General features: G+C 42.8%; 1 protein-coding gene across 12 annotated transcripts in view; it reads right to left on the reverse strand.

Moving 5' to 3' along the window:
- adgrl2a (adhesion G protein-coupled receptor L2a) overlaps positions 1-16,389 on the reverse strand; it is a 95,294-nt gene that overhangs the window by 15,854 nt on the left and 63,051 nt on the right. For 10 of the 12 annotated variants that reach the window (XM_087175314.1, XM_023411054.2, XM_023411058.2 and 7 more), the window contains 10 exons: positions 8,647-8,943; positions 7,780-7,883; positions 6,861-7,046; positions 6,143-6,181; positions 4,047-4,230; positions 3,198-3,320; positions 2,573-2,778; positions 1,747-1,920; positions 1,293-1,502; positions 257-477 (listed from right to left, as the gene is read on the reverse strand). In XM_087175314.1, coding sequence (XP_087031440.1) covers positions 257-477; positions 1,293-1,502; positions 1,747-1,920; positions 2,573-2,778; positions 3,198-3,320; positions 4,047-4,230; positions 6,143-6,181; positions 6,861-7,046; positions 7,780-7,883; positions 8,647-8,943 — 1,744 coding nt within the window. The remainder of the gene's footprint in view (positions 1-256; positions 478-1,292; positions 1,503-1,746; positions 1,921-2,572; positions 2,779-3,197; positions 3,321-4,046; positions 4,231-6,142; positions 6,182-6,860; positions 7,047-7,779; positions 7,884-8,646; positions 8,944-16,389) is intronic. The other 2 variants (XM_023411056.2, XM_023411059.2) reach the window with 1 other exon arrangement.

Consider the following 16,389-nt stretch of genomic DNA (forward strand, 5'->3'; position numbering starts at 1 on the left):
CCCCGAAACCACAGTGTTGAGTCTGTCAGCCACTTTCAAATGACATAAAAAATTGAACAGCTGCCCATCCCTGGCAAAAGGAGCTCAAATGTTTTGGTGCCGTCCCCAGGGATGCGCACAAGGTGCTGGCAGAAATGATGAGTAGATTACTTTCCAAAAGCTGTCACATACAGACACAGCAGGTACGCTCACACAGTGCAGCATCCAGCAGGTCTGCTCTGCATTTCCAAGGATTTGTTCAGAAAGCTGCACTCACGCTTTCTCGGTCCCGTAGCTCCCGTAGTCGATGGCTGCGGAGACACCGACCACGATGGCGGGGAAGAGGTAACCAGACACGTAGTAGTACTTTTTCCGCGAGTACTCGCTCTCAAAGACCTCCACGAGCATGAGGTACAGCTGTACGCCCTCAAGACACATCCAGGAGAAGGAAGCCAGGAAGAAGAAATGAAGGATCCCTGCGATGATGGCGCATCCAATCTGAGTCAGAACAAAAAAAAACAATTGAGACGATCAAATAATACATATTCAAGGTAAAACAGCAAAAAACGATATGATAATTTATTCAAAAAAGAAATAAATAATACATAAAACTGCGATTAACTTGTGCTACAAAAATGATTTAAGGATGACAAGCAGTGTCTCCATGGTATTTCTTTATTGAAAATTGTATATCATATATCCTGTCTTTTATTAAAACCTCCTGAAAAGACGATGCTGCCTCACTAATTCAGCGCAACACATATCAGTGAAGCTGATATTAAAAAAAAAAAACAGTAATGAATATTCATTCACCACATGGGCTCTGACTATGCACAGCTTTAGCCTTCCATCAGCACGGCAGAAATTTAAATGCCATTTGTATTTTAAGGTTGGAGTCAGTAGATTTAATCATACAGCTCAGCACTGGAAGCTTTGATTCCCACCTGTACACAGAAAAAAATCTTTTTGTGCTCTTAGAAACTGAAGCGAGAATGAAGGTGGGGTGGGGGGAAGAGAAAAAAAAAAATCATGTTATGGTTGCAGGCTCAGCCATGGCAACTGTGGCTTTAAGTGAAAGAGGAAAAAAGACCTGTCAAGGCGAAGACATGGCCCCTTAGTAATCTATATTAATGGTGCTGTCCCACTCATGTCGTGTCAGGGACAAGCAGGGAAGGTTAGAAACAAACAATGCTTAAAGTCTCATCAATTTCACTCTGAAAGGGTCTTTGGCTTTGTTTTGGGGGGTGAGAGGAGATAAAGTGAGAGGGAATGAATCAAAACCAAATCAATAGGGTGCAATCGTTCCGGCTTACCCTGGGTTCCGTCATATCGATACCAATTAGGAATATTAACTCGGCGATGAAGAGATTAATGCACAAGTTCTTGTGGATGGTGTTGCGATCACTCTGCAGGCCCCGGAAGAAGCAGAAGGTGAAGATGCTGATGCTGAGGCAGACGAGGGACACCACGATCCCGACGCGGGTGATGACGGTAAGAAGAAGCTCATGGACTCTGCCATTAACCTGCGAGGGGTTAAGGATAGACAGCCGAATTATAAACATGACAGTGACGTTTATATCATATCTATATACTCAGCTAACTTGTTAGTGGAGCTCGTATAAATTAGATAACAAAACTCTGAACCTCACTGCGAGTACTGTAAGCTTGATCAACTCATGATGTAGACCTACGTTTTAAAGGTTTGAAGTGAGTTTGACGGAGAACTAAATATTTAAAAAAAAAAAAAAAAAAATTGATGTGACATACGGAGATTTCACGGTGCGCCATGAGGATGGCAAAGTTGGTGAGATGACTGCAGGAGCAGGTGGTGTGTGTTTTATTGGAATCCAGGAGCTTGCAGCCTTGGGTGGACCAGTAGCCCATCATACTCCTCTCAGAGTAATTCCAGAAGGAGCAATTGGAGTTGAAGTAGTGCTCCATCTGCAGATAACAAGAGATATGGTTAAGTGTCCAAATAATTGACTGCCTGAAATTGAAGTACATGTAGAACACAGAGGCCATTTACCCCCTACTCATACAAAGTATTTTTCCACACTGATATGGATGAGGATTTTTCACTTCACAGCTCTTATGAAGCAATTCATATGTTGTATCTCATTTGGCACATGCTTGCTAAATCAACCGAAACATGGTTGCGTGTATGAGGCCCTTAATAACAGAGAAGCGTAATTGTTTGACGGCATGTCTTTGGAATTGCACCATTTCTCTGATAAAGAATGGAGTCACGCATGGCCCTCTGGGAACTCTAGTGACAACTTTAAAAGACGAAAGATAATTGGTGCTCCAGTAATTTCATCCTAGATTGTACAGCTAATCTAGGAGTTAATTCCCCCCACTATAAAAGAAAATGGGTATCATTTATATCCCAATGTTGATTAAAGAATTAGTTTTCATTAAGAATTCACTTAGGTTCTAAAGACTCCTTTAATTTGATGCTCAATGACTTAAATAAACTGCAGACTGACCTAGCCAGACATTTACAATTCAAATTGCAGATCTCTGTCTACTCTGGATGTACCCTCCTGGAGTTTTTTAATATGACCTCTCCATTTATTCCAGCAGGAAGACTCACATCAATGTGCTCCAGGGTAAAAATCACCGGGTCATTAATGAATACACGGCTGGACTCTTTGTTGAGTGAGGCAGCAATGATGTCAGAGTTGACGGCCACCGACACGTTGCGGCCATAAGCCTCGTTGGCCATCTGGATGGTGGCATTGTCTGTACTGAGGAACTGGCCCAGGTTTTTGTAAAGGACGAAAACCAGCTTGGCAACTCCTGTTGAGTGACAGACATCAGAAGATGAGAAAAAAAAAAAAAATCAAGCTTCCAGAACAATTTGGAAAATGTATGAGGAGAAAACTGTGGTGAAATATCATGCACAATAAGAGAACTAAAAGTACGTAAACACTTGAACATGAATGTAACTGCAGGAATCAGCTCTTAAATGTGGCCTCTCTTTTTATGGCTTGCAATCACTGGGCTTGAAGTCTTTGAAATAAACTCCTTCCTGTTGTGCTCCTACACTAATACAGACAGACCTTTCACCTTTTCAAAGAAACAAGAATAGTAGCAGATGTCAAACCCACATACCCACACGCTGAAGAAGCACTTCATCATAATTTCAGAGTAAGCAGAGTTACCTTGACCAAGTTTCTCTCTTTTTCTTTTCTTTCAGTACATTTAAGAGAGCTTACCATTCCGACTGTTGAGCTTGACAGTGTTGGCCGAGAGCTGGATGGAGATACCGCCTTTGCTGGATTGTGGGAATTTAAAATCCTGGACCTGGCCGTCCGTGCTGAGTACATATACATCCAGGACTGGCAGGTGCAGGGAGGCAGCGGGGTTAGAGAAGATGAGGGGGGGGGGGGGGGGGGGGGGGAATGAGATATCAGTCTTTACATGACTCGGATTCAAAGGCATAAAACACAAAATAGTGCAGCCTATTTATGCCGAAGCTTTCTCACATTTCTACAAACACTGAAATTTTGCACAGACCAAAGGACATAGCAACAACTCAAACAGTGAGCTACACAATAAAAACGTCAATCACGAAGTGATAATTTTATTCCAGTGAGACTCTTCGCTAATAAAACAGTGCTGAGAAAACAACAACTAAGAAGAAGCCTTCCTTATATGGGCTAACAGCTGAAGAAAATGAGGGAAGGAAGACGAGGCTGTGGATAAACAATGGACTTTTTCTGACTCCACAGCAGGCTAATGTTCACATTAATGTATAGAGTTACAAGGTCTAGACGCATACATTTATAAACTAAGCGTGCGCAATCAGAGAATCCAGTCTATTTAATTGTCTGATATTCATCACTTTGTCAGTAAGCGACTCGTTAAACCTAATATGCGTTGTTTTTCTGTTCCCCCGAGGTTTAAACGCTTATTATGAAAACAAAGTCCTTTTTTTATGTGGCAGCCTTGTTCTCCTATCACAAGAGTCACTCTCTCGATGAATTGAAAGTAATCAAATTAACTGAGCTCGCATCAATCCAGAACGCTTGTCATTTGCTCACCACAACCTCGGCTTTACTTACTTATATTGTCTGCAGGAACTTTGACAAAAGCAGGTTCCATGAGGTTGTCGGCAAGGACGAAAGCCCCTTCCTCCAAAGTATCCAGTAACATGGTGGCTGCGTGTGTTTGCTCTGTGCTATTCATGTCCTGCCAGGACTTCAAGGCCTCTGGTCGCAGAAGATTATCTACGGTGTCCACAATGGCCTGTGTCCATACAAGAAACAAACAGATACATACACAAACATAAACAAAGATACTTGAGTAACTCAGGGGGAAAAAATAGATTTTATTTGCAATCATGAGCAGAGACATGCAGACACTGAAATGAAATGGATGAAGCAGCACAAATGTGAGGATTAAAATGAACATGTTGGGAAAATAAAGAAAATAAAGAAGCTGAAAGCTTTTTTTTGTTTTTCGTATATATGAAAAGAATAATTAATGACAGATATTTACTGGGTAAGACTGAGACTCCATTGATCCTGAAGGAGAAACTGCAGACACTAGGGTCACGTCGTATTGAGCCAATGAGGTCGCTCCGATAACAGGATATTAAGAGATGGCCTGATGATCCAAATTCTCTAATTGCAAAGTTCAGCATCCGGGATGTGGAAACTTTCTTTTTCTTTGACTTCTGACCTGCAGTCAACTTGTAGTCAAGTGCCAATACTTTACTGCAGAGTAAGACCTTAAGTCTCCCCGCACAAAGCACTTAAAAGTCAGAGGGAATGTAACGTGCGATGTTCAATTTTAATTTATTTTTTTTTATTGAACTGTATCCTTCATGCAAACATTTTTCCGGCTTCACACTTTCTGCCATGAAGCTGGCTTTTCTTCTGGAAATAATCAAATCAATGTATCTAATCAGGTAATCAATGGCGGTGACGGCTGGCGCAAAGGGTGGGGGTGGGGTTGGGAGGGCTGTGATGTTCCGTCAAGTATGGCAGATGTCAGATACTGCTGACTCAACAATCGGTGTCCCAGATCCTCTCATGCTGTCATTAGTCAAATTAATCCCGTCATTTACATCGACAAAACCTCTCTAACACAGTCGTTACCTCTGACTTTAAATCTACATGTTGTGACATTAAGAACCAAAATGATGATGTGACATTTTTTTTTTTTTTTTTTAAGAGAGGTGGTGCGACTACATACATGTCATTTTTTTTTCCCCCTTCCTCTCTTTTCTTTTTACGAGCGCACGGCCGTTGACTGGCTAATTAGCTCGATCCATTTTAATACCCTCCCGCAGGAGAGATCCGGATTGAGGGGGGGTGACTTTGGTGGCAGGTGGAGGACACCGATCTCCCTAATGGTAGAGAGATATATATATGGCCAAAATACTTTGATGTGTGAACCTCACCTGATAGCGTTCTACAAAAAAGGGGAAAAAAAAGATTTGACCTGACTAACCCTATTAACCAGAGAAAGCTAAAGATTTGCACCTTTAATTTATGAAACAAATGAGTAACATGACCTAAAACCTGTGCCCCTGTGAAACAAGACGCACATTTTTTACATTACATGGGATGAAAGGTCAGGTGATTGTCCCTGAAATAAAAGGTTTGACTAAATCAGGGAATTGTGTTAAATGTAATATTCAGGAGTGTTTTATATGGAAGGGAGCTCTCATAAAAAAATGAAGAAAAAAAAATGCAACAAAGCAGCAAATCCTTCAGCAAATGAATAATGAGAGGAATGTAAGAACAGGATGTTTGAGCTGTGGTGTTATGCATCCAGACGTGCAACCTTAAGTAAACACTTACAAAAGGGAAAAACAGAATGAAAAACAAAATACACCAGTGCTGTCAACGCATAGAGGGAAAAAAAACAAATAAAAAATAAAAAATAAAAAAACAGAGACATATACACATCCATGACAAGAAGCCACATCAGTAATTGGAGATGACTTCAGTTTGCCTTGGAAAGCACTTTGGGTACGATTGGTCTGTGTGTAAGGCAATTACTCAAAGAAGCAGGAAGCACAGGGAGGAGGGAGTACATGACAGTGCAGAGGGGAACATGCTGCTGAACTTGGGCTGGGGCGTATACAGTAGCACAGGAACAGAGGAGGGGACGGCAGCGAGAAGAGTGGGCAGAAGCATTGCTCCAGTACCTTCATGTATGCCCTGCATGTCCTTTCTCGTTTTTGAAGCTTTTTTATTAGAAAAAGAAAAAGAACAGATAAAAAATAGAGACATAATTTGTACATGAGTTCATGAGCTTAAGTAAAGGATTTAGAGTGCTGAATGTACAAACAAACTATTCAATGATAGGTCCAGACAGTCCCCATCACTTAGTGCACCGTCTCGCGTGCTGCTGACCTGTGTACCACAAGGCTGAAGAAATAAAAGGATCTGTGCTTTGGATCACATTCATGACTGTATTTTCTTTTGAAATCCTCCTGACACATCACAGAAGTACTACGCTTGGCAGAGCCAAATTATGGCCATTACAACAAATACTACCATGAATAGAGATGTCTGCTCCTTGTCACAGTCTAAAATCATGTCTATTTTTTTGTTGTTGTTTGTTTTTGTTCTGTTTTTCTCACAACCTTCCTGACTTTGAAAAGAAAGGGAGAAAGGGACCGACTCTGTGTGACAAACTGTGACAACTACAAACTGTATTGCTGCATTATTTTGAGGGGCAAAATGAAATTCTGCATTTGACATTTAAACGTATTAACTTGTCCGTTAAGCTCCTATAAGCCATGTAAACTTTGACTGTAGGATGATTCAGCTGGGGACAATTGGTGAGAGTTAGTATTTAATGTTTAATACAGCACATTTTTGTTCATGTTTTTGGTGTTTTGCTCTGGTGGATGCGGTTACCTTGTTGAAGCTCCGTCCTGCAGAATCCTTCTCGCTGGGTCTGAGCTCCTGCAGCTGAGCATCCAGGATGTCCACCAGCTGCTCCATCAGGCGCACAGAGGAGCTGACGTCCCCGGCAAAGATGGGGCCTTTGGTGTGCTTGGCTAACTCGTTGGCCAAGTTAGCTGCATTTTCACCGCTGCGGATCTGCAGGGGGGAGAGAGAGTGAGTAATGTTCACAAGAATGCAAGAAGACAGACTTGGATGGTTCTTTACAGCCCTGTTTCTGACATCAAATCACACTTGAATGAGTCCTTGAAATGCCAGTTATGAAAAGGTGTTTTCTTCACGCCGGAGAAGTTGCCATGGTAGCAGGTTTTTTTTTTCTTTTTCAGTGTGTGGTAACTTTTAAATTACATGCAGTGAGCAGCTTCCTACGTTTGCTGTTAATTCAATGGTACACATTATACGCAGGGTAGAAAAAACATTAACACTTCATGTAAAAGGCCTTTAACTTGGAGGCCAATGTAATAATTTCTACAGTTACATTACATGTGCCATTACTATATACAGTATAGTATCTACTTTACCTTTCACATCAACGTCTGTGCTTTATGCTTTATTTCTTCTTGATGCAGTTGGTGCGTCATGCTTTTCCTTAACATATAATTTTGCAGTTCTTTCGACTGATGCACCTGCAGTTTTACTACGGATGCTAACCTTTGCAGTTTTTTTACAGACTTCTTTTATAGCTGACAAGCACTGCTTTCAAGCTAATATGACCCAGATTTACTGCCATCTTTGTAGCAGTGATGAAGTTACCGCAGTGTCGAAGTCCTTTTACAAGGACGTGTTTCCATAATTTCGTCTACCCCCTCTGTGTTTTTTAAGAAACACATTATGCTTAGGAGGAAAACAGTCAGGCAGAGCTCATACAAACCTTCTGGGCTACTTGGTTGACCCAGTGGGAGGTACAGTTGCTGAGATCAGGGCCCTTCGGGTGCCAGGCCCCAGTGGAAAGGACACATAAATAAGAGGCTGTGCCTGACAGGGAAAACAAGAACAGAGAAGTCAAGTTTAATCAAGTCAAATCAAATTTATTTTCCCATGAAGTCCTTCACAGGGCAACAAAGGACAAGGGTGGAGATAAAAAGAAGAAACTGCACCCAGACAACATATTTACGAACATGTTAATTTCAAATGTTATCCAAATAGCCACAGAGTCTGCTTGTGTATGCACAGAAATATCAGCCCTGGCAGATACTTTGTTTTTTCACTATGTGAGTCTGCTAAGACTGTTTGAATGCTGTCAGAGGACAAATTAAACTGAAAATGTTGGATCCAGTAAATTCCAAACATGTAGAGTCACCAGTTTTGTTTCTAGAGAATAAATTTCTGGAATTCTTTCCAAAAGACTCATCGTGCCTGTTTTTGCCACAAATTTTTTTTTTAATCCCGATCCTAATTAGCCCTTATTTCACACACAATCAAATGAGGGATGCACATCTCCACGCAAGCTCCAGGAGGAACAGCTGAGCCTGCTCAACTGCAACACAGCCGTAACAGATTTGCTTAATCACGTTTTGACCTGGAATGACACAGTTAAATTCTAACACCATTACAAACTGACTTCACTGATTCCCAGCGCACCCACTGAAAGCGGTGTTTGTTACAGATAAAAAGATCGTTGTATGCAAGAATATCAGACAGATCTAACAAACTCGGGGATGTTCTCTTGGGGCGCTTCAGGTCATATTGAAAACAGCAAGCACGCGGCCCCCCCGGGGTGAGCGGGAGCCCTGTTTACCTCGTGTTCCCTTGGGGCAAGGTCGCTCCACGAGCATTCCCCTCTGGGTCTGAGGCCACATGATGTCTCTTTTCTCGGTGGCCTCGCAGAAGCGCTCAGGTAAAGGGAAGGACTCCAGGGGTGGAGGGGAAGTAGTCTGTGGAATCACAGGAGGCGGCTTGGGTGCTCCCCTGCTGCCCTCCCTGAGCCCTGTTGTGGTGGTAGCGTTGGCCACACCCCGGTGCACTGTGGTTGTTGTGGTGGTGGTTGTAGTTCTCTGAGGCTGAGGGGACGTGGTGACTTCTGACAGTGGTGGAGCTGTGGAGAAAGGCAGAGAGAGAGAGGGAGCGAGAGAGAGAGAGAAGGTAGAGTGGCATTATGTTTGGGTGGAACGGTATTATGTGATGATGAGCAGCCCAATGGGAAAAACATTATCGCTTCTATGATAGATGGAATTTGATTCTCACTGGGACAAATAATTATCAGTTTTTATGAAAACATGATGCAGTGCTGGGAATAAAAATAAAAACCTAATGGTAGTTTGACCTGCGGTGGCAGCGTAAGGTCGGTTCATTATTGTGGCACCCCTTGGGTATATAAAGTGGATTATATCAAGTATTTTGGTAAGAATACTTTGGCAGGTATTCAAACCTTGACCTCCTGGTGGTTAGATGCCCTAATGTACCACAAAACCTTAGCAGTGTGCCATGTAAGTAACATTCCTAATTTTTTTCTCAACATGTTCAACACTGTAATGCTTATACATCCAAGTATCCTGTTGTGTAAATTGCTGCTAAGTGCTTTGTGCAACAAGCGTATTTGCCTTCCCGTTGACTATGGCTTATCCAAGGCACTCAGTCTGCAGCGAACAAGACAATAATTACAGTAACATCCTCCTGCCTGGCAATCATTCTTGCCTGGGAGATTTCGTGGCATGGCTGATTAAATTTCACTAAAGCAACACAGAACCTGTATGTGTAGCCATGGTACCCGAACCTTCATTTTACAGTTGTTTCTCCCTACAACTCATACTCTGATAAAGTAGGTGTGCAGTAACTCATGCAATGCCCCCGGCAAAAACAATATGTTTCAGTCCCGAGAAAGGAGAAAATAGTGCACTCCTTACATTTAACATGAGCCACTAAGGAAAAACTATGAAGACATTTTTCATGTGATACACCAGAGAGGTGTGAGTAGCACTGTAATTACATATCATAAAAGTCGAACATGAGGGAATTTCATAGATGAAATGTTGATAAACACTAACTATTTGATATAAATCTACTACACTCCTCCAAGTGCAAAAAGAAAGTATAACCCCCCCCCCCCAAAAAAAATGTTGGTTGAATTTAAAGGGAGGAGCTTTATCAATCAAAGGAGCCCTGATTGGAATGCAATGCGCATACTGAATCTAATCACATTTGAGCACTTTGATTTCCTCCATTAGGCTGCCTGTAGAGCATGCAGACACTGTGAAGAGGTGCTGTTACACTGCTCGAGCTGAGCACAGTCGTTGTAAGTAGTACAACCGGCTGGTGAAAACATTGAACAGACACAGCGACAGAGAGTCAAAAGAGAGGAGGGAGTCGGAGGCAGGACAAGGGGAATACAGAGAGGGAGGGAGGGAGAGAGGGAGGGAGGGGGAGGGGGGTGTGCACACAAAGAAAACGATGACAGGAAAATTTAGAAACAACGGGGCCAAGTTGGAGAAGGAGAGGACAATTTCTGTCTTTCAGTGGATCGGAGGAGAGGCAGCCATGCCCCAGGCACCAACACCTTCATATCTATTGCCTCCATTGGATAATGGGTTTGGCTGATAGCCCCCCCTCCCCAAACACACACGCATGCACGCGCACACACACACACACACACACACACACACACACACACACACACACACACACACCACTGCTACTATCACCATAGGCCCCACGGTGTGGATGAAAGGCTTCAGCACAGTTGAGCTGAAGGGAAATCGTCTTTGAGGCTGCCTGCTACCTGTGGCGAATTAGGCTCTATTGACCAGAGGAGATGACTCTGTGTGCTCCCTCCTGGTGGGGGCTGTAGAACTACATACACACAGACACACACGCACACACAAGCAGGTGACATGAAGGTGTACACAGCTGACTGCCTGTTTTGACACTGAGCTGAAGGCAGATTTGGCTGGCTGGCTTCACCTCAGCCTCCTCTCCTCTCGTCCCTCCTCCCCTACCTGTATCCTTTTACTCAACACAGTGAAATTCTCGGCTGCACGGCCCGTCACAGTGGTTGAGAGACAACCTGTGCTTAGTGTCCTTTCAGCACTAGCATTTAGCTGGCTGGGAGAAATGCCTGTCTATATTCTGCACCAATACCCTTTTATTGCCATAACCCTTGTTTTTTCATGACTTGCTGAGAAGACTCATAGAGGTGAAAGCATTAGTCACAAAAAAACAAAACAAAAACAAAATAAAAATCAAACACCCTTGCAAATGTCTGGTTAAGTTTACACACTACAGCATGTAATGTTCCAGCGCTGTCTAAAGGAAATGAACGCGTGTCGACATATCGGAGTGTGCAAATTATTATCATTGTTTCTTTTTAAACATCTGGGTCAGGCTTGTTTGGCAAACCTCCAGAAGATCCCCAAGAAACCGTGGGGCCCTTTACGGGTTTCTCATTTCCAAAGTATGAAAGATGATAACGATAAGATCCCAGTCTCTATGGGTGGGGAGTTTAGAATCCAGACAGAAATAAAATGAAAATGAATCGCTGTTCGGCAGCATGATTTAAGATAAAGGGCTCGCAGCTACAACCAATAAATCAAAGAGGCATCTGCTGTAATCCAAGCACATTCCTTCAGCATGTCAACTAACAACTGTATCTTGTCTACGCCCCTCACTCAAGAGGGCTGCTTGTCATAGCTCGCTGGGATGTCGAGCTCCATGCTCCAGTTACACCATGAACAATTAAACCTCTTTGAAGTATTTTTAATGCGTTTTCTTTTTCTTTTGTGGCTACCTGCTATCAACAGTGAAACTGTGGAGGTAATTAATGTTTGACTCGGTTAATACAAGGCTAGAACTAATGGGTTTGGCTCTCGCAGAGCTTTGGAGAAGGATTGCCCCAAAGCAAACTGAATGGCTTTAGCTTTGAGGAAGGGGTGTGACGTGGATTGGCTGACCCAATGCCTGTCTGTGCTGATCGAGACAGAAAAGCTGTGCTGGCATCGCTAGAAGTTGCTCTTCTCGGTGTCCATCATCATAAAATACAGCTGTACATTAAACAGCTTCATTAACGAGACACATTATGAAAAGGACATAAGTAGAAGGGCTAAAATAATCCTGTTGGGAGGTTTCATTTCATGTTTTTGATGCAAACTAATCCTCTTTCCTGTGTGAAAAAGAGGCTAATGTGAATGTAGGCTATGCGTCCCGGGGAGATTCGTGCATAAACAATGCAACCTCTCTGACCACTGCTGCTCCTGTGTACATAGCGTGTCAGCCTGTAATCCTGCCAGCAACACAATAATCTTATTACCTTTATGACATAGCTTGGTTTAATTTAATCCAATGAAAGCTGGGAGGAATTAACCCATAGCTATTAAAATGGACACTCCTCGCATGCAGTCACTTCTTCACATAGATGTGTAAGTGGATAAGTTCATAAGAACAGACTGTGAGGGATGTGACTGATCTGCTGGTAGTGTTGCTGCAGCCTTTTCTCTACCTTTTGTTATTCATAACACGGACCAAATATTTCAGTTTCCCACTGTGGAGACACACTGAATACTTTCCCTGTGCAATATTCCTTTGATTATGACAAAAGAAGCAAATCCCACATTTGGGCTATATAGCGAAACCAGGACAGACTCCTTGATTATTATGTCTCTGCTGCACTCAGCCCAAGGGGAACCTTCAATTAGCTGTCATAGAGCGTGAGCACGTGGAGTGATATTCTCCAAAGTACCGCCAATAGTCAGGACAGACTTCATAACCTGTTTGTGTGATTCGACGCCCACACATTGTTGCACTTGAATGTATCTCAGTGGTTCTGTTATTACCACTGGGGTTATAGGTCTGAGATTGATGACAGACAATGAGACAGGAATCCAGGAGAGGAGCACGGCTTTTCGAGTGTTGTCAGAGCATATGCATACACATAAGCACTCAGGAACGAACACACACACACACACACATGCCCTGATGAGACTTTACCGGGACTCAGTAGTCATGCCGGGATGACAAATGAGAACCAACAGCGTGTGTGTCTTTTGTATTATGCTTAATGGCTTCACTTTCAGTAGGCACCGCATGGTTGTTCATCAGGTTAATGTTTCATACACATTATCAGGTGCTGTTTATCTTGCATGGGAGGGAAAAAATGGTAAGGGAACACACATTTAGCATTTGTTTCAGCTAATTTGTCACATAAGAAGTTAAAAGAATTATTAAATCTCACTGGTCCCCTCCTCTGTCATGGAATAATCTCATGGTGATGTGAAATGAGGCTGATTAGGAGATTTATCTCTTTGTTACTGTTTTTGTGGGAGACTTATTTTGTGCTAAGGTAAGAAAAAAAAAAGGAAAAAAGAAAATCATGTCTTTTGTTCCCTGAAATGTGGCTCCTGGGTGGTAATCACCTCCTAATGGAAAAGGAATAGCAAAAGTTAACAAGTCAATGGAACCTCAAATAATTCAAAGTCTGTTTGTGCAGTTAGAAGGGGGCCATGCTCAGGCTTTGCGAAGGGACCAAGAGAATCTGGTGGATGGAAAGTAAATGAATAACCCATCAGCTTTCAAGTCATTCGGCACAGATCATAGGTTAATTGAAATAAGGTGTTGAACTGTGAAAAAACAACATGTAAATTATTCCCTCTGCTAATGCTGCTGCTGAAATATCTCTGTTCCAAACATGCATTTCGCTCAGTCCTCTCTGACACAGCCTTGCTTTAAAGTTCATATGGAAATGGAGCTGTTCTTGAGTATGAAATAGTGTGATGATTTATAATGCGTTTGTGATGCATTTTGATATCTACCAATAATAACAATAATACACAAAGGAAATTGGATTACACGTCTTTCACTCTGCACTGCATTTGTAGCTGTGGAGGGGAACATGGCGTATGATTGCTTGTGTATCAGCAGTAAATATGAAGAAAGCTGAGAGAAAATTCGTATAATTTCCCATGAGTCATGTCCTTGTGAGGGTGGGTACAGTATACGTCCATGTCTTAGGGAACAAAAGCTAATAGCTGGATTATGTTATTTACTGCTGTCTCCAATATTTCTCTTTCTCACAATACAAACACATTGATTCATATGGGCACAGGCAGGCAAGCAAGAGTACACTCCCACACATACACACGCAAGCAAAGACACGCTTATAAACACTTGTACACATTCATATACACCCTCACACACAAAATGACACCAAAGTATAGAGAACAGACATAGCAGCTGCCAGACTAAAGCCTGCTTTTTTTTTTTCTTTTCTCCCCCCCTCCTTGCAGATCTCTCGGTACTGTACGTGCCTCACATTTCAAGCATTAACTCTAAGTGTGCCGAGCGGACTGATATTTAATGCCGCGCACACAGGAGGGGTGTCTATTTCAGGGGCGCTCATACACACTTGCGCGCAGATACACATCCGTGAGGTGGCACATAGAGCTGTGTAACATGGAAAGTCATGCACACCCGCACATGCATAGATTAGAGAAACGCACATAGACACAATAATCAGGCCTGTGTGAAACAAATCTCCTCAAAGGCGGGTGTCAGGGAGTGATGGGGGACCATTGTGATGTCTGGGTAATAATTCTTTTAATATGCCTTGTTTCACAGTCAGACTGTAATCAAACAAGAGACTGGATCCCCTTGGCTATTGGGCTCAGTGTAACCATAATCACCCCCCACCCCTCCTCTCTCTTTTGTGTCAAACAACTCTTTGTGACATTCTGAATCATAACCCCGGGTTTGCTGTTGCCCACATGCTTGTACGCTGTCAGCAGATCATTTGGCCACGCTGTGCACAGTAGTTCAACATCAGCGGGTAAGATGTTCCAGGAGAAGTGGTAACAAGCAGCTTGGGACTATGAGAAAACATTATCTTGAGGTGTGTTTTCTGGATGAGGGGGTGAAGAGATGGTCTTCCTCAACTGGCGACAACTGGCCCTCATGTCTTACGATGTTCAGCGCCGGAGGAGCGGCAGAGATCATGATCGGATTTCAGAGGAGACAGGTGACCCCCTGACCTCATGTGCTGAATAGCCTTTATTGCCACCAGACACTGGGTGGTTAGGTATTATCCCACGATGTAATATCAGAGATACTGTGAACAAGACTGTAAATCCCCATGGTGGGATTTCCCCCCTTTTATCGCCCCAGTTAAATTCACCCCTATATCGTAACCAAGAATGAGACCAGTGGGTCATGGTGTCGACATAATAATGTCACACTTTGCCATAAAATGGTGGTTAAAAAACCTACAAGGGAGGAATAAAGAATGGAGGCTGGCATATATGGAGATACTGTAGTCCAGCAGTAAAGAAAGAGCCCTTGTGTTGAGGATAGTGGCTTAGCATCTCAGAGCTTACACAGAACACAGCTTAAAATGTTATTTAAGTGCTATACAAAAAATCAGGAACATATTGAATTAAATCTGTCCCTGCTGTGCCACCAACAAAAAGGCCCGCCACAAGTTAAAGGTCTGCTCATTTTTAGATCTTTCAAGTCATTTGGAGCTGTTGGCTGCAGATTGTCGTGTGCAGTTAGGTGTTTAAAACCAACAGGAGTTCAGATCAACACGGAAGAATGTGAGAAAGAACCAGGAAGAAGTTGCTTATAATAACTTTATCTGAGGTAGTTTATATCAGAGGCAACTCCCCTTTTCAAAAAGTCTGTCTCAATGCGAAGTATATGCAAAATGTTTTCAGTGTAATAATATCCATTAAATATAAACTTTGTTAGCTGGTTCCGCTTGTGATAAAATATCTAGAAATATTTCTGATCCCTGATAATCATGGGTGTGACGGCCATCTTGGTGCTGTTGTTGTGTGTGCACAGTTCCCCAAAGGCACAGCTAAGGATTTACTTTAAATCCTGTCATTTAGTGTGCACTGCTCTCATTGGGCATGATTTGAACAGTCTGACCTGGACTTTAGCCGGACCTCAGGAGAGAAGCCAAACAGACGAGTACATGTGTGGACATGCATGCCCAGAAATGCAAAATTTCCAGATGTAAGCCACAGCTCATGGATGATCATGGAAGAGGAAGACTGAAGCCAGTTATTTTTCTGGGTTTGTGAGTACACGAGGGTCTGCTAGGGTCCACATGACGTAAGTTTCGTCATCAGAGGGTGTACTTGAAGCTCCAAGGGCACTAACTGCACATGTGCTCCTCCAAGTAGACTTGAAAGACATATAATAACAACAACTACGTGTCCGTGTTGTCCGCAGCTGTCCATGTGTGCCTCTGCAAGTGAGTATAATTGAGGCTTAAGAAGAACAATGACAGTCTACAGGCAGAAGGAGGGAAAATGGAGAAAAAAAAGACAGATATTGACCGAAGAAAGACAGAAACAGCAAGACTGACTGCAATAGAGAGATAATGAAAGAGAGAGACAATAAGATGGAAGCACACAGAGAAAGAAACAACGAGAAAGAGAATATGACAGGACGACAGAAAAACAAAAACAAAAAGGGTGATTTTCCACATCAATACCCTCTCCTTTCACACCAACTGTGTCCACTTGGGCAGCTGACAGGGGATTGGGGAGGGGGT

This window comes from Seriola lalandi, unplaced genomic scaffold (assembly GCF_002814215.2).
Source record: "Seriola lalandi dorsalis isolate HSWRI2012SDOR001 ecotype SW California unplaced genomic scaffold, Sedor1 jcf7180002054446, whole genome shotgun sequence".
Lineage (NCBI taxonomy): Eukaryota > Metazoa > Chordata > Actinopteri > Carangiformes > Carangidae > Seriola > Seriola lalandi.